General features: G+C 50.1%; 1 protein-coding gene across 1 annotated transcript in view; it reads right to left on the bottom strand.

Moving 5' to 3' along the window:
* Positions 1–18,489, bottom strand: part of LOC133350771 (adhesion G protein-coupled receptor L2-like) — a 205,873-nt gene that overhangs the window by 22,767 nt on the left and 164,617 nt on the right. Inside the window, exon 3 of the mRNA XM_061565495.1 lies at positions 1,444–1,657. Within this exon, the coding sequence (XP_061421479.1) occupies positions 1,444–1,657 (214 nt within the window). The remainder of the gene's footprint in view (positions 1–1,443; positions 1,658–18,489) is intronic.

Below are 18,489 nucleotides of genomic sequence, written 5' to 3'. Positions count from 1 at the left end.
GGCGCAGGTGGTGCATCTGCCAGTGGTCTCAGTCAATTCGCCCATAACAGTTTGCGCTTGTCCTGTGACTTCCTGCCTGAGAGCCTTTGACACTACAAGTAGCCTGGAAGTGCTCTCGTGCCATCGTGACAGCATTGCTAGTTAGTGGCACATAGCGGTTGCTGTTGATCTTGTTTGTGTACGTGTGTATGTCCGTTAGCGCTACACTATGAACCACGTGACCCCCCATCAGAATCTTGATTTAGACTGGGGGAGTCCAATGAGCTATGAAGCTCTTTGTTACAGATATCCGGTGGGATTCCTGACCGCCGCCAACATCCGTGGCGCTTATCCGGAACGGTTTTGGGCCTCCACACCAGGCCGACCCAGCCACCGGTACCTGGCGAGGTACACAAGCATCGGCGCTGAGGAGCCAAAGGTGGCCGAGCGTGGTTCTGGCCAACACCAAACCCTTGTGCGCTGTGCCGGCCGACGTAGCTATTCGCTCACAGCTGTCTGTAAAAGGCCACACGGGGGATCTTGGAATTTGTACAATCAGCAGTGTCCATCTTTGGGAATGCTTGACTCTCATTACGGGAACATGAAGTGTCTGCCACTGATCACGTACAGCCAACGGAGTTGAGCACTGCCCAAACACTCACTAAACACTTGGACTCTTTATGCACAGCGCTGGATGGTAGATGCATGGGTGCAGAGGCTGATGTGAGCTTGCTGACTAAAATGTCCAGAATTCCAGGGAGTAAGGAGTGCACCACCTGCACTCCTCACTGTGGCACACATAAACATCCCCTGTACAACTTGTAACAATCTGTTTAGAGAAAAGAACGTGCTGTTGGCAAGTCCCTATTAAGGCCAGCATAGCACACACGGGGGTGATGTAGCAAGCACCACACACCCTGACGATGACGACGATGACGTTTTCCATGTTCCCTTCGCGCTGAGCGCTTTTGCTTTTGTGCCTCGGCGTAAACTTGTTTACGAGTCGATGGCACCATCCACGGGACTTTTCTGTACGTCCTTGATTGTAGCAAGGGATTGTGGGTACTGCACGGACTAGTTAGGTGGCGGGGGGCGGACCCTCAGGGCCCACCTCGCAGGCCTCCTCTGCACACTTTCGTGACCCGTGCGGGGATTGCCAAAACGTGTCCTGCGAATGACGGCACTGATAAAGAGATGATGTGAAACAGCAGCGTTTAGCTTGGGATTTGACCCAGACAGTCTGGGAAATGGCATCTGTGTCCGTGTGGCGGGAATTGATTTGTGTCGAGATCTGGTACAGGTATTGTCTTGACCTCCATTTCGGTACATTGCACGGTTCTGATCGACCTCGGCCGACTTGGGAAAATACGTCTCTGGCTCTCCTCCCCAGCGGAAACAAGGTGGCGGGGGCCCCCCGGTTTTAGCTCGCGCTCGGTTACGGGCGGGCCGCACGCGTTCACTCACCGCTGCGTCATGATCTTGAACGTGTCCGGCAGGTAGCAGTGCACGTTCTCCATCTTGGCGGGATCGGCGTCGCAGATGTGGTCGTCGGTGCGGCCGTAGTTGGCGCTCTCGATCATGATGACGTCGCTGCCCGGGCAGCGTAGGTCGATGGGGTAGCCCTCGCACGACAGCTCCCGTCGCACCAGCCCCGGCGGCATGGCCACGCGGCCAAATGCTGCAACGGCAATGCGCGGGCAACGTGAGTGAGTGGGCGACGTGAGTGAGCGCGTGGGCGACAGGTGACGTGAGTGAGCGTGTGGGCGATGTGAGTGAGCGAGTGGGTGACGTGAGTGAGCGTGTGGGCGACTGGCAACGTGAGTGAGCGCGTCGGCGATGTGAGTGAGCGTGTGGGTGACGTGAGCTGCGTCAATGACAAAGATAACAACAGCTACCATTATAAATTGAAAACGCATTTTTTCAGAACAGCTTTTTGTGTTCCGTTTGTTGTTCTTCGCACCTCTGATGAGCACGGTCGGCTTCGTACGGTGGTGCAAAAGAAGTTCAACATACAAACATTCACCACGGAGGGGTAGCGGCGTCACATGACGTTTGTGCCAGGCAAGATGCACTTTACACCCATATTCACATACTTACAGATATTAAGGATTCTTTATACGATGAAAAATATCGGCTCTGTAGCCTGTTTGATCCACACACACTGCTGCGCAGTGGTGGCTCTGCTGCACGTAGCCTATAATTCAGCACTGCAGAGGCAGCGAGGGTTGGTAAATCGCACACACATGTTGTGAAACTCCCTTCGCGTAGGCATTGCGGTGCTACACCCTGGCTCTCCACGAGAAGGCGGAACAGCAAAGTGTGGACTCCTCCGATTCCATCTGTACCTGATAGAGCGTTGCCCCCTCACGCGCATGGCTATTCTCCAGGTGCTCGAATCCCCTCCATCACGTACACGCATATTAATTAGACGAAAACATCTTATTATAAAGTAGACTGCAGAGCTTTGGCAATCGTTGGTGCCGGCTCACCGCCTGGCTCACACCTCATGCTCGCCTGTGCTTCTTCACGCCGCTCAGTTGCTCCCTCTCGCTTCAAGAGCGAGGAAATACCGCGCGGCACACTACCGGTTAAAATTATTCGCGACGATTGAAAGATGGCTGTATTGCCTTTCTCGGACTACTGGAGACCACTGCTGTTTGCGAACACCTAGCGAGGCTTCCAGTGTGCACACAGGGGAGGCTAGCGTGGCCACAAATCCAAACACGTACATTGCTGTGACATTACCATCGGTTATAAGGAAAGACGCTGAGAATTAATGGTCCATATTTACAGCCAGACAGCACACCAATTTCGTCACCGCGGAAGTCCATATAACAACGAGTCAATGATTCTCGATTAAATTGTCCTGGTAACAGAGGTTACGTGGGTGGCGGTGGCAGGCAGGAGCAAAGGAGTGCAGAGTAATTTATTTGCCCGCTCAGAACCAAGGGACGTATTAAGCACTAGTCTTTATTAGCGGATTGAGATATTCGACGCTTTACTCAATGTCCACGCCAGGTGTGGCCAATATAGTTAATTGAACGATGATGCGAGTCTCAACATTAACTCTATCTATCTCCGCACCTGATAGGAGATTCGACCGAAAAGGCAGGCAGACTCATTTCGCTAATCAAAATGTGAGTTGAATTTATCCCCCTTCATAACGTTCATTATAAAGATCGTTAAAGTATAATTCCATAAATGGTCCAGTTGAAAGGACCGCTTCAGATCACAAGAGCTCTGTTTCTCTACGGCAATTACGCTTCATTGCGTGTGCATGTAAGGTAAGTGATGGAGACAGACTTTGCTGAAATCCATTGTGACGACAAATGTGCAGTCATAGCTACGACTGGTTCGAGTGAGAGCAGGAACAGGAGGTGGCTCAGGCTCACGAGAAGGGTGCGTCACCTCGCGTAGAATATCACGGTTGTCCGAAGTAGTTCTATGACGTAATCTTCTGGAGACCGTTCTCCGATGCAAAGCTCGTCGCCGCGCGAGTTCCAAACTGAGATTTCTCCAACTGGGGTGATTAGTCGATGAAATTAATACAAACGTGTAATCAACTGCTTTTCTGATATCAATTTCTTGGGCCTCTTTAAAATTGGTGGCCAACCCAAAATCCTGCCGAGCAAAGGTGGGAAACCCCCTCCAAGTCACGCGAACGGTGACGGGCCTGATGATGCCTCTGACGTCAACATGTCTCACCAGTCACCTCCAGTCCAAACCCCACCCATCACCTCCCACGTGGAAGCAAACAGATCAGAGGCTTAATTTTGTCCAACTATTCTTATGTTTTAAATATATATATAACGAGTCGTTTATTTCATTGCAGAATGGCGCAAAGTGGATCATTATTTCGATTAAATAAAAACAAATACCCCTCATACTTAGGAAAGGGAAGTAGCTCATGAGATGCAAGGGCAGTGAAGGAGACCTTCACAAGCCTGCAGATAAGCGTGGAACGGCGGAGCTTGAACTTGAGGTGCGATGGGAGGTTGACAATGCTGTAACAGGGTGAGCCAGTTGCAGACACCCCAATGAGAGATTAGCAACTGCAGCTGCCACGCGTCATTGAATGTTGCGCGGGAGAAGTACATTGGCTGTGCTGGACAAAGCGTATCAAGCAGAGTGACAAACAATTGCTCGAGTGCATTGAGATTCGGTGCGAGACACGGAAAAGGCTTTTGAAATGCGACTTTCTCTTCTCTGTAAATTCTCGCTCATATGTTCGTGTGGCCTCTCTAAATGGATCGCCCCGGTAATTGTTGTTGTTGTTGTTCTAAATGCGCATCGCCGTGCGGTGGCAGGGGTGCGGCGACTGCGCGGGGATTGCGGGGAAGGGTGATGACGCCGTGGCCCTGATGAAACTTTGCCAATGAAGAGGGAGAGACTTTGATGCGCACCTTCGGTGCATCCCACATGCGGATGGTGACATACGAGGACACAGCAGGCTTGGTTGTCGCCCTGCGCCCCCGCCCTCCCGCCGCAATCTCCGGGCCTCGCATTCCACGCCGAGACGTGGCGACGGCGCACATCTCAGCCACCGGCCCCATTGCTTCATTTTTTTGGCACCATTTTTTTGTCTAAAAGAAAAGGCAAAGGTGCAGCACTGCATTCCCTTGTTGAGGCCACCGCTGGCAGGAGGGCCTCGATTATATGGAGCCCTAGAGAGCCCCTCTGTGAGGGTATGTTGGGCCCCTTCTTCCATGCTGGCAAAACATCTCTAAAGAGGTGGTGGCTACGGCACGTGGCTGCCTGTAATCCAGCGCTATGGAGGTAAAATTTAGTTGGTGGATCACTACACAAATTACAAAATGTCGTGAGGCTCCCATCCCGTGGCCTTCGAGGGGCCGTAACCCGTCTTGACAAAAACACGGAGTACAGCAAAGTGTGAACTGAGATCATCTGTCCCTCCTACATCGGACAGAGGGTTGCCCCCATCACATGCATGGGCTTCCTCTGGGTACTCTGGTTTCCTCCCACGTGTTTAAACACTCACCCATCGGCTGAAAACATCTTAATACACAGAGGATTGCAGAGCGATTGTTGGTAGCTCTGGCTCACAGCCTGGCAGCTGCCTTCCAGCTTGGTTTGTAGTGCTTCCGTGAATGCGAGATACAATTCGCATGGACGGTATACAACTGATTAGATGTGTATTATTATTATTAGGTGGGAGTACAGCACACTTTACCCCATCGCACGCAGATCGACTATCCGTGGTGTCGCCATCCACTGTTTACCACTGGGTGCTCAGAGGCGGGGGGGCGGTTAAGAAACTTGCTCCATTGTTTAACTGCCACGGCGGGAGATCAAACCGACGACCTCTGGAACACAAGTCCGGAGTGCGCACCGTTACACCACGGCACCATGCCGGAGGTTTCCTTCGTGCACACAGACTTTTAAAGAAAACGAGATGGAGTGGTGGTGCGTTGGTGAGCGCACCGCACCAATGAACACTGTGAGCCGAGTTTGATTCTCGGCCATGGCCAACGACGAAGGGGGCGGATATCAGAAATGCACTGAGCCAGTGCGGTGCAGCATGGTCAAAGAACCGCTATGAATCACACAGCGCGGGGAGGCCTTCATCCAGCAGCGGATTGACAAATGGTTGTAAGTTACAGGACCATTATTGCTATTATGTATACATAAATTCAGCGATGAAATATAATGTGACTGCAATGGCAGTGGTGCGGAAACATAAATAATGAACACTCACCACCTTCATCAATAACACGGCCTAAATACGGACAAATATACAGCAGATTCCATCTCAGGCGCGGGCCAGGCTACTGTATATTCTTACGTGTAATGAGGCAATGGTAGAGATGAAGGTGGCGAGTTATTTGCGTTTGTAATTTAGCATGTAGTCAGGTGGACTCTGACATCTGTAAATAAACTTCAACATCCGTTCCAAGGCTGAAACTGAGCCAGTGGAATGACATTAAAATGACTGCTTCGTCTCTACCCAGCATCCAGCACACACACGGCAAGCTTGCTTTGGAGGAGCGCAGCGTCAGGCAGGAAGGTTGTTGTTGCCCAACGGATGGGACCAGGACAGGGTAGCCGTGCCCGAGAGGACGAGCGAGATGGATCGCGTGGCATCTACGAGGAGAGCGCTTCAGCCAGCAGCGGATAACACACGACTACTGATGATGGCAGTGCGTTCAGCAATACACAGATGAACGTAGCAGTAATCTCTGGCCGGCACTATCAGTTCGATCATAGATATGACGGGCGTACACCTCCAAACATGTAAAAGCTCAGTTAAATCACATACTCCAATAAAATTAATTCATTTAAAGTTATGCCATATGTTTAATAGACTCAGTACCACAAGGCTAAAAGTAACTATTTATAATTAATGCAAAGGTCAATGAGTGAACGCCAAACGAGCGACTGCACGCGATAAAGCCAGGCATGGCGACAGGCACACGCTGTCTCGTGCTTTAGAGGCACAGGTTGGAGGAGCACTCGGTAGTGGAGTGGTCGCGAGATGCCAGGACAGCAAATGGAGTTGTGAATCTGACCACGTGGCCCTACTGCTGCTATCCCCTCATGCGCAGGTTTCCTCCAGATGCTCCACTTTCCTCCCGAAGACTCCGTAAAACTTCACTCCGTAAAACTTCAATGGCCAAACATACCAAAGCGGGACCCTCCAGTGCAAGTCTTGAGGTTCAGTGAAGGCTCTCCTGGGTACACACAGCACTGTCGTAATATACAGCCCCTTGTCAATCCACTGCTGGCTGAATGCATCCCCCATTGCACACAATGTTTGACCACGGCGGTTCACGCGGATCAGGTAAATGATTGGTAGTAATAGTATTATCATGAAATGTCGCCTCTTGTTAGAAAATTGAATAGCATTGTTTTAGGCTTTCATCGCGCAACAATGGCACGGACAGCAAACGGCGAGCGGGGGTGGGGTTGTCTATGGCGTTCGTTCCATTCCTTTGACTCGATGCCGAATTTGAATGTCAACCGAAGGAACTTTGCAGCAAACGCGGCCGCGACACGCAACGCCACGCGCCCGTCTCTTTGTGGGAGATGAATACAAAGCATAAATTCAATCGCATTATGCAGCGCACACGCATTAAAGTGTTAAGTGCAGTATTTATGAAGTGGATGCGCTGATGAGTCACGGCGCTATGAATTTTGCGCTGTGATGTGACATGCATCCCTAACCTTCCGCAATGTGCCCCAAGCCATGCACACACCACTGCCCCCATCATACATTATTTAGCAGCACCACTGTGGCCACCGTCACAATTCCCCACTCCATCTCCAGCCCGTGACACCCTTTCCAGATGACCTTTACTGGCGCAAAACAAAATCTACTCCAGCACTGTATTTCATTACATGCATCTCACATTCATTTTTACTGTGGGAAGGGGGGAGGGTTGGTTCATTCATACGAAGCTGTTTTGATGCAGGAAAAGCAATTCAAATGGAAATGTATTTAAACAAAATCAGTTTCATTTAAGGCGGCGCACATAATAGCACAGGAAGTGCAGCGTTGGCGCGGTGGTTAGTAGTGCACTGCGCGATCAGCCGGGGTCGCCTGAGTTTCATTCCAAGCTCATGGCTCGCTTCAGCGGCGAGTGACATCCGAGCCAGTTCCGGGCCACCCCCGTCGCTGGTATGCACACCAACCAGTGCGGTGAAATATGGTCAAACAAATCTCCGTGACCGACCGAAACGATACGGCGGAAGGCATTCACTCAACCGTGGATTGACAAGGGGCTTGGGATCATTATTGTTATTATCATCACCACGCACAGCGATGCGTACATTCAAAACCCAGCAGATTACAGAGCAGCAACAATCCATGGCAAGTGTGGCAACACCACCAGGAGCATCGTATGCCAGGAATAACTTAATTACCCAGCATGCCCCTGATTGGATTTTGGAAGTACTGCACTGCATTAGAAAGTCAGGCCAAGGGTGGGAATTGTGAAACGGCCTGACCACTTGCTTTAGGGGTGCGTGTCACATCGTTGCAAATTGGTGGAATTACAGGCTGATGTATGGAAAGCAGGCGATGTCACACACATAATTAACAGTGTAGAATTAATAGACACAGCAAGAGGATTAAACTTAGTGGCTTCTGCCACCAATAAACCTTTCCCATTTCTCACTGCTAATTATCCCAGCTGACCGTGGGATGCTGGCAGTGAGGTTAATACGGTGCTCGGGTTGGTGGCGCAGCGTAACGCGGGTTTTAGTCCTGTCCGTACGACCATGCATATTTCATGAGACAAATTAAATGACCCCACATGGCTCTCGCATTTATTGCTCTTGCATTTTACTGACGATGGGCTTTCTCACTGTGCTGTCAGGGGTCTTCGGCAGGACAGGCCCACGGGTGCGCGCACGGTCATGAGATGCGCACGATGGGCAAGCGCCTATCGCTGGTCTCGGCTCTGCAGCGTAACGGACAGCGCGCTGGACGAGCAATCCAGAGGTCATCCATTCCATTCGACCTCTGGCGAAAGTTCCTCGAATCCCCTCCCGCCAAACTCTGTCCAGCCCAGAAGTATAAATGGGTTCACCGCAGCTGGTCGATCGGCAGGTCACGCGCGGTGGCATTACAGAGTCGCTACTCCCGCCGCTTCCCGCATAAATCTGACCACGAGTGGAAGAGTAGGCCCAATATCCTCTCAAGGGGCTCGCTAGTGCTCGCTCGAGCGAAGGCCACTCCACCAGCAGGGGCGCGAGCAAGGCATTGCAGGGCCGCACCTTTACCCGTTTTACCTTTTGTAGACCACGACCGCTCAGAAATGCTTGCGTGGGAAGGCCACCGCGCCAACTCGGCGTTCTACGGCGAGGACATCCGGTCCCGGGGCACTCGGTGGCGTGCACGCGGGCGCAGGTGAAGCCCGTCGGGCAACTCGGCAATGGACAGAGGGCCGAGAGACAAAGGCAGCACGTGCCGGGGAAGCGCCGAGAGTCCGTCGTGGCTTGGACGGCGGTGCACATAAAGTTGGACGCGATGCAGTTTTCTTACAGGCGCATCGTCGTCGCACGCTTGGGGCCGAGCAGCAATTGAGCAGCGATTAAAATTGTTGTGTTCCCTCCTCCCCGGTATGAATGTTCACACTGGCCACGCAATTTACCCTTGGCTGCATGGCGATAATGACAGGCCACCGTGTGAACGGATAATGACTAAAAAACAAGCGCCCAGACGACAGGACCACAATTTCGCACGTAACAGACACTGTTAATGTAATTGGCCTAAGTATATTGCCCTTGAAATTTTATATCTATATATTAATAAGTATATACATAACAGTATATATACACACAACTATTTCTGGGATGATATAAAAGGCGGCGTTTCAAGCAATTGCCCTTTTTCTTGAGCACATAAATGAATGGTCACTGCTTAAAACGTCACCTATATTTATATTTTGTTTCCCTCTTAAGGCCGCAGTGATAATGACGAATGCGTTGGGAGTATATTTTAGATTGTGCGAAACGTCAGATCCAGAGTCGGGCAGCACGCTGGCACAATCCGAGAACCACGCTGGAGAGTTAAACTGCAGCCAACGCGCTTGTAATTACTCGGCCATTTTTGTTTGTACCTTCAACTTCTAACAATCTTCTTGTTTCGTACGGCTGATGACGCAGATGCCGTTTGACAACTACAACTTCACATTCAGGTGGGCAAGGCAGACGACAACGTCAGAGTCAGCGGAGTCTATCGTTGTGATGTCTCCTTCGTATTTGTGGATCGGGCATTGCTTCGTTACGTTGTTGTATGGTCTATGCTGGATTACCACAGTGGCACAAAATAATGGTTGTTAATATTATATTATTTACTATTTTTATTTGACCAGGTAAGGCCCACTGAGATGTGTAGCTCTTTAACAGAAGTGACCTGGCCACAAATGATAGCCCAACGAAGTGGCTTATCACGTGCACATTTATAGCAGCTAAATTCTTTAAACGCACGTTTCTAACGCAAACTCCAAATATACAGCAGCAGGCATCAGGGTCGGGATAGAACCCACGACCTCCTGTATACCAGGCGAGGGAGTTAACATCTCAATTGGCAATGCCGACAGCAGCGGATATTCTGGACTCAAGCCCCGAAAGCAAACCCCGTTGTCCTAATTTCCAACGCGGAACTTTCACATCCGGCAACGACGGCCTTTGACGAGCGGTCAGCCGCCGGCGGACGACGAGACAGCGGCGGCGGCGGCGGCTGATGAGGAGGCTACGGAGGCCGGGCCGACCCATTACGGCGATTACACGGCACTCCGAATCCCGTCGCTGGCGTTGACGTCACATTCATTGACGGGGGGGGGGTCCATTTCGTCTTTGTCACCGGAGAGGGTCTCGCGGTAAACAGACGCCATTACCGTCGCGCACACACGGGTCACGCAGCTTAATAGCGACTCAATGAACAATGAGCGCTCGGCCAGGCTCTCCAGATTATGATTTAACAGCGCGATGACGGAATGCCGATTGTGTTAAATGCAATTTAATCCCTGCTTTCGTCACATTACTCCTCCGCACATAAGTGTCATTACGTCTTTGTTTCTTTTTACCCCATCGCGTGTAATAGTAGAAATAATAATAATCTCGTGAAAATATTACTACATCGGAGAAATTCAAAAGTGTTAAATCCCAAAACGCTGATAAGGGAACCGATTTACAGGTGGGCAAATTTGCCACACCATTACGTCAAATGAATGAAGGTCCTTTCATTGCATCCAGCTTATGCATTGAGATTGCCCTCAATCAACAACCTCAACTACCCACCCGGCTCTCCCCCAGGTAGGAAGCGCTAAATCATGCGTCATGCAAGAGAGAGGTTGCCAATTTATTTAAACCCTGGCTCAAACTCTGAAATACCATTCCCTCTCGTCACAAGAGCGTAATTAATAATGCATTTTGTTCAGCCCATGCAAACTGGCCCCTCCACTGGAGGTCTCACGACTTGGACAACGATTAAGCCAGCAACCACGCCATTCCTTGAATTGCCAAGCTTTTTAATTGAGTTTTAACCTCCAGGCTACAATAAATAAATTACATACATTCCCAGAGCCCGACCTGATAGAGTACACTGCGTAATGCACTCTACGCGGTAATTGATTGTCTATCATGCATTCAGTCCATAATCTGGAGTGCTGCCACGAGAAATAATCATATTCTCTCGGTTTACTGATAACCTGCAGTGGGGCAAGGGAACTTGAGCAGGCGGACTGGCACAGCGGGGTCAGACAAGCTTTGTGCTCGGCAAAGCCGGACTCCCAAATCACCGTATCTCACCGATATTTACAGCACATTATAAATTAGAATTCATTCAAAATGGAAAATCCCCAAGAAAGAGACCCAACTACGAGAATGGGCCACTCACATTTCACTTGCGCAGGGGAGGGGGCCACGAATGTTAATACGGCCCATGGAAGGGCCCATCCCCCGCGGTTTGATCCCTGGTCTCGGCACAAAAAGAAAATGCCTCAGATTAACTCCGTTGAAGGAGGGGCTTCAATTCTGTCGCTCCATTGCTCGTTCCCCCACTTGCGTGGAAAATCATTGGCACCAACTGCCACCATATTTATAGCTACTTTGCCTCATAGCGAGGGAAGTCCGGGGGAGGCCCCAAGCGACCTGTCCAGCTGCTCACAGTGAGAGGGTTTTCACTTTGAAAAGAAGCAGCCCAAAACAAAAATACAAAAAAAAACAATCGAGTGCTGTTTATTTTGTTGCCAAAACAATATCGATTCCCTTAGCAATGCAGCAATTTCAATCCGAGCCCTGCGAGTTAAGCAAAAAAAACACCCAACAGCGACGACAACGGCAATTCTCTTCGGAAATCGGGGCTTGCCTGAAGCTCCTCAAGCGTGCCGTGCCATCACAGGACCCGGCACCGCACAGCAGCAGCAGCGGTCGACTTCCTTCAGCTCAACACATCCCAGCGCGCGCTGCCTGTCCTCGCGTAGATGGGAGGGGCTGGCTCCCAGCATGTACCGCTTTTGGTGATTAGTTTGATGCCCTTACCCCGCGCCTCCGATCAGCACGGGCGGCTACGTACGGTGCAAACGAAGTGCAACGTACTTACGGACACCATGATGCAAGGTATGCATGCGTGTTGAATTTCGTGCGTGCAGGGCAGTGGCGTAGCTGCCGAGAATGCCGGTGGCACAGGCCGGAGGGGATCCGGTGGCCGGACATGAAGAGTGGGCCCCGTGCAAGGCACGCCACGTCACTCGTGAAGAGGTGCCTTGGTGGGACTGCAGCGGCCTCGTCAACAGGGCGCTTTCGCTACACTCACGTGAGCCACGCGACCGTTGCTTTCAGTCATTTTTTCCTGGTATTAACGAAGCTTAAAAATGGCATCAGATGTCCCAGAACACACAGCGGCTGAGGCGGGCATTCACAAATTCATGGTCTATTTGCTTTTCTGGCTGGCGTCTTATTTTTGTTTGGCACCTGCACACACAAGACCACGTTTACACCGTGGTTGTAAGGGGATGTTTCCATCTCCGAGCACAATGACTGAAGGTCGGATTGGATTGGATAACAGAAGTTACCAGAGTAACGTTTCATTCTGGAAATGAGACGTGGGGGGGAGGGGAGGGGGTGGAATTTAGAGCGCGACGCTCGACAGACGCGGCCCCAGGAGCCGTCGAACGGCGCGACGTGTCGGCCTCGAACGACGACGGCACCCCGAGACGCCCGGGTAACGTGGGAGACGCCGTTCCGTCCGAGTCCCGGTCAAGACGGCTTGAGTAGCTTCCACCGTGTGTCGCTCATTTATTTGTCATCGCAGCTGAGAGGCAGCGTGACAGATGCCAGCAGGGCCGTCGTGTAAGTGGCTCGCCCCCGGGAGCAGAGGCAGCGTCGCCAGTGGAGGATGTAAGCAGATAAACAGTGGCTTGCGGGGGGGGGGGGGCTGGCATCGCACGCGCGCATGAAGCTCTCGGGTTGCCGATGTGCCGGGCAGGGGTGGCGGGCTCGTGTTTCTCCACGCAGGGACAGTCCCCGGCAGGTAATGAGGCTGTTCACTTAAACCCCGAGCAGGTAATGAGGGAGTACGCTTACACGCCGCACAATGGCGCAACGAAGATACACAACTCCCCCCCCCCCCATTAAACTTTAAAGCAACAAACGTTACCGATCTCTAACAGATTGGATCTTTTTTTTGTATCTCAGTCAAGGTAACGCCAACCCCCCCCCCCCCCCCCCCATGTTGCATCGCTGCATTATCTGTCAGTGGTAGGGATAACTGCACTGAAACGGATTTCCACGAGAGGTTTGAAGCACTGCCACCAAACTGCCCGGTAATCAAACCGCCTATCGTCGCTATTTAAGCCGATGGTTTATTACCGAAAATGTAAAGAGGTGTAAAATGTCTCTCACCACTTGCAGGGAAGCACTTGAGCAAACTGTGCCAAAGCATAGTACAGCAATGTCTCAATGCATAACCACGTACTTATACAGGACTCCTAAAGTACAACATATATCTAGCCTTACGTTCAAATTAACCCCAATGGCATTGTCACTTTGAAGTAATAGTCATGTAGCGTTGCTCCACGCAGGCATCCCTCACGCAGTGTGAGTCACGGGGATTGTTGTTTGACCAGACTGCACGTGACGTCTTCTTGGTTCTTTCGGTAAAGTCACGTAGAAGGGAAGTAATAAAATAATAAAAATAAAACATAATAAAATAATTCTCACGACGTTTCGGCCACAATGCAAGCAGCCGTCCTCAGGTGAAAACCAGGTCTGTCGAGAAGACAGTGTCTGAATGAAACAGCACCGTGCTTGGAGCATATATTCACCTGAGGACGGCTGCTTGCGTTGTGGCCGAAACGTCGTGAGAATTATTTTATTATGTTTTATTTTTATTATTTTATTACTTCCCTTCTACGTGACTTTACCGAAAGAACCAAGAAGATGAATCCCTGCAGTCACGAAAGCTTTAAATCGAAAAAAATTCACGTGACATCTAAAACAAATTATTTGGCAATGCTGCTACTGCTGCTGCGTTGTTAGTTGTGCACGAGCACAACTGACAATAACCAAACTCTACACATTCGTCATGACACTGTGGCCTTGAAAGGACAGAATATATGAGAGGCAACATTTTTGGGAATGTTTCTTTATCACGATGGGTCGATGGAGAAGGCAAGCCTCGGGCCGGTTCAGATCTCACTCCTTGCCACCGATGTCATTCGTGGCCAGGAATCGAACTCGGGTGGCCGGGTTGGCGCAGTGCATGGATCACAGGGCCAGCCGCTCCATTCCGTTATTACAGTAAAAATAGTCATCGTGGAGTGATCATAGTTATCGTTATAATGATTAGTCAATGGGACACAAAAAAAACATTCCTTTTTTTAAAAGCAATTATCACTTGAATTCTTGACAAGTGTGCAACCAGTACAAGTACATTAACTAAACGATTAAACTATTTTTTATTTTACCAGGTAAGGCCCACTGAGCTCTTCAGCTCTTTTTCAGAAGCGATCCAGCTATCACGAATGACAGCTCAACGAAGTGGCTTGCCAAGTAGACATTTCTAGCAGCCAAATACTCTAAACGCGTGTTTCTAAATGTTGAGGGGAAAACCAGAGGACCCAGAGAAAAATCTATACGACCACAGAAAAAACACGCAAACTCCAAATATACAGCATGCGTCAGGGTCGGGATTGAACCCACGACCTCCTGTATACCAGGCAAGGCAGTTAACATCTCACCACCATGGCAGATTAAAAAGTTAAAGGCGGTAATTCATCAGGCACGTCAGCTGTGATCACACATCAATTGCGGCAATGTCACGAATTTCTCAACGAGACTGATCCGCGTCCAAAAGAGAGGCCTCTGTAACGTTTAGCCGCAGACACAGCCCTTGCATCAAAGTGCAATGATGTCAGCGTTACCTTTCTATCTGCGACTTCATCCTCACACACTCAGAATGTGACTTTTAACTGTGCTGGAGAAGAGACGAGTGCCTCCTTGGGGGGGCGGGGCTTAGGTGGGGGACAGGGGGGGGGGGGCAGGGAGGGGGGGTGACGTGGGGGGGGGGGCAGGGGGGGGATGACACGGGGGGGGCAGGGAGGGGGGGATGACACGGGGGGGGGGGCAGGGAGGGGGGGATGACACGGGGGGGGGGGCAGGGAGGGGGGGATGACACGGGGGGGGGGCAGGGAGGGGGGGATGACACGGGGGGGGGGCAGGGAGGGATGACACGGGGGGGGGGGGCAGGGAGGGGGGGATGACACGGGGGGGGGGCTTTCTGGCAGCCAAATTGATGGAAACGAAGCAGGCTGCCCGGTTCCTGGTGCGAGTCTTCAGCTCTTGACCAAATACGATTCGCAGTGGTAGTAAAATTACACTCAGTTGACATTCTTGTAAATTCAATCATTTAGGTGGGGGGCAGGGGGGGGCTAAGGATGGCACCTTTCCCTGCGCACTGCATTGTCTGAGTTTTAGTAGTACTACAGTGGTCTGGTCAACGTGGAAGAGCAGGCCAAGTACCCTCTAAATCAGGGGTGGGGAACGTCCGGCCCGCGGGCCGTATGAGGCCCGCGAAATCATTTGGTGTGGCCTTGCCAAGGCAACCGCAGGCGGGACTCGAATTTCAATAAATCTAGGAAAAGCAGTTGCGAGTAGCAACATCATCAATAACAGCTAACATCACACGCCTCACCAAACAGAAGCAGTTCCAGCCATCACATTAGGGGTGAGTTAATTAAATGTTTGACCAAATATAACAGGCTAATTTTTAAGTTGATGATTTTGTATGGCCCGCGAATGATGTTATAAATATCCAAATGGCCCTTGGCAGAAAAAAGGTTCCCCACCCGTGCTCTAAATGGACTCGCTATTGGAGGCCCCTTCTGCCAGCAGTGGCAGAAGAAAGTAATTGCAGAGCAGCGCATTTACGACATGGTCATTGAACGTAGGGGTGGGGGGGGGGGGCATTTTCACCCGTTGATATTTGAATTTAATTCTTCAAAGCAAAGTAAATCGAGCCATTCATCTCTTGCGCAGCCACTTGGCGGACGATGAGCTCGCTTCGTAGGAATTCTTCAAAAGGAATTCTGCCGCGTACGGCAAAAGTACTCCGCCACTGTTTACCCCAACATCGCAAATGTCATTGAAAAATAGAAAGCTTCACACAAACAAGTGAGATGGATGTGGCGAGCCACTGGTAGGTGAAGGGCATCTCCCGTGTGTTACAGTTGCCTCCATCTCACGATTGCGAATGGTAAATTCGCAAGAAATTGTGCCGTGCCGATCTAAGATTGTGCGGGATGAATATATCTAATTACTCTTGCATGGGTTTCTTGTGGATTTTGCTATTGACCGCATTACACACAGCTTTGCTGCATTAGATTAAGAAGCTTTTTGTCAAAAGTACACTTAGCAGAGTGGACTGTTCAAAAGGACACATTGCATAGAGACAACTCACTTAAAATAAAATCATCTCAACTGCTGATTACCCAGAGGTTGCCAGTTCATTCTGCCGAGCGTGGCATTTTTTGTTTTGTTTAATCCCCAGCCACGGCTCTGCCCAGCCAGGAGTATGAATGAGTTACACCACGGCGAGTTGACTGGCAGGGCTGCGCGTGTGGTGGGGTAAAAGGTGGGCTACTTCCACTTCTTCCGAAAATGTTTTTTATTGTTGCCCGCTTGAAAGAGAAGGCCCAAGTACCCTCCAGTGGAGCTGAGCTCTGGCAGGTGGAGGCCCTTTAACCGACAGTGCCACGAGCAAGCAATTGCAGGGCTGCCCCTTTGTCCGTTGCTTGCATTTGGATGTTTGGCGAATTGCATCGACGAATGCTCGGATTGTGGAAGGGAAACCAAAGTGCCCGGAGGAAAACCAACCGCCACCTTCAGAGGAGTTAACGAAGCTCTTCACAGATAGATTTAAGAATCCATTTGCCATTCTGGCCATCCCCCCAACCCCCAAACCCTTTTCTAAAAAAGCACGTGTGTTAACAACACAATGTGCCTGTTTGTAATGAGGCAATGGGTATGTTTAACAAGCTGGAAAGGAAATCTATGAAGACAGCCTCCGTTTCGTTCGGGGATTTCAGACAGCAATTGCCGCTTCCTTTTTAACCAAATTATAGCGGCTTGGAGGAGGACATCTAATGTAAAAGTTGTGGCCAAACTCGTCAAAAAACTAATTTATTTACAAATGAAACTAAATGTTTCAAACAGAGTTCTTCATTAGGGAATCGTATTGGCTCACACCATCACCACGTGGCAATATCAACCCAAGAATGTACAGTACTGAAATTTCTAACAATTATTATTCACAGATGAAAGAGTTCCAGTCAACGTATAATGCTGGGCCAATGTTGGCATGTGCTTAGTCGTGTGGCCGCAATGTTGGCCTTACGTGGGCTAAACATTCCATGTTTACTGGCTTCTCACATTCATTGCGCGAGTCGTGGCGCTTGCCTTCATCATGCTTCACCATGCTGGTCAGCGCAGGGTTTTCACGGGCACTCAGGACTGGTATCTTACTCTGCGCTGATGCGAGTCATGACCAGGAATACAACCCGGCGTGCCTGGCTCAAAGAGCAGTGTCGAATCTCGCAGTGCCCTGGTCTCCCCTTAAGGTGGTGATACTGATACTTGTTTGTGTATATAATGGTTTGTTTGCGTGTTTGCATACATCCAGAGATAGATATACGCTCACACAAAGCGGCGATTGTATGCACAAAGAACACACACACACACACATTACATACGTGCACTGCAACCCTGATTATTCACGCAGAGTTACGGACAGCAGCACCATAAACAAACATCGGAGAGCAATTTAATAAATCACGAAGAATCCATCACTCTGCGAAGAGAAAACAAACAACGCCACTTGAATCCCGAGGCTGGTTTCCTCAGCGCTATTTTCAGCCCTTCAGGGGGCTGTGGTAGCCCTGCGGAGTGGGACCACGATGGTCACTCAGCCTCAACTGTGAGAGAGGCGACTTTTGTCTGTCTTCTTGGTTCTTTCGGTAAAGTCACGTAGAATGGAAATAATAAAATAAAACATAATTAAATAAATAATATTTTATTTTATTATATTACATTGTTATGTTATTTTATTATTTTATTCTATTATTATTTTATTATGTTTCATGCTTATTATTTTATTATTTCCATTCTACGTGACTTTACCGAAAAAACCAAGAAGATGAATCCCTGCAGTCACGAAAGCTTTAAATCGAGTTTTGTCTGCCTGTCTTTTGTTTGGGGGCGCCACGGTGGCTATGAGATGTTGACGACCTCGCCTGATATACGGGAGGTCGTGGGCTCGATCTCGACCCTGACTCCTGTTGTATATTTGGAGTTTGCGTGTCTCTCTCCCCGTGGTCGAGTGGATTTTTTTCCGGGTTCTCTGGGTTTTCCCTCCATATTTAGAAACATGCATTTAGAGTATTTGGCTTTGATACATTTCCATGTCATAATCCACCTCGTCGAGCTATCATGTATTGCCAGATTGCTTTTGAAAACGAGCAACATAGCTCAGACAGCTTTACCCGGTAA

Source organism: Lethenteron reissneri, chromosome 4, assembly GCF_015708825.2.
Source record: "Lethenteron reissneri isolate LAM-NWPU_2019-01 chromosome 4, ASM1570882v1, whole genome shotgun sequence".
Taxonomy (NCBI): domain Eukaryota; kingdom Metazoa; phylum Chordata; class Hyperoartia; order Petromyzontiformes; family Petromyzontidae; genus Lethenteron; species Lethenteron reissneri.
This window is presented reverse-complemented; position numbering and strand designations above follow the sequence as displayed.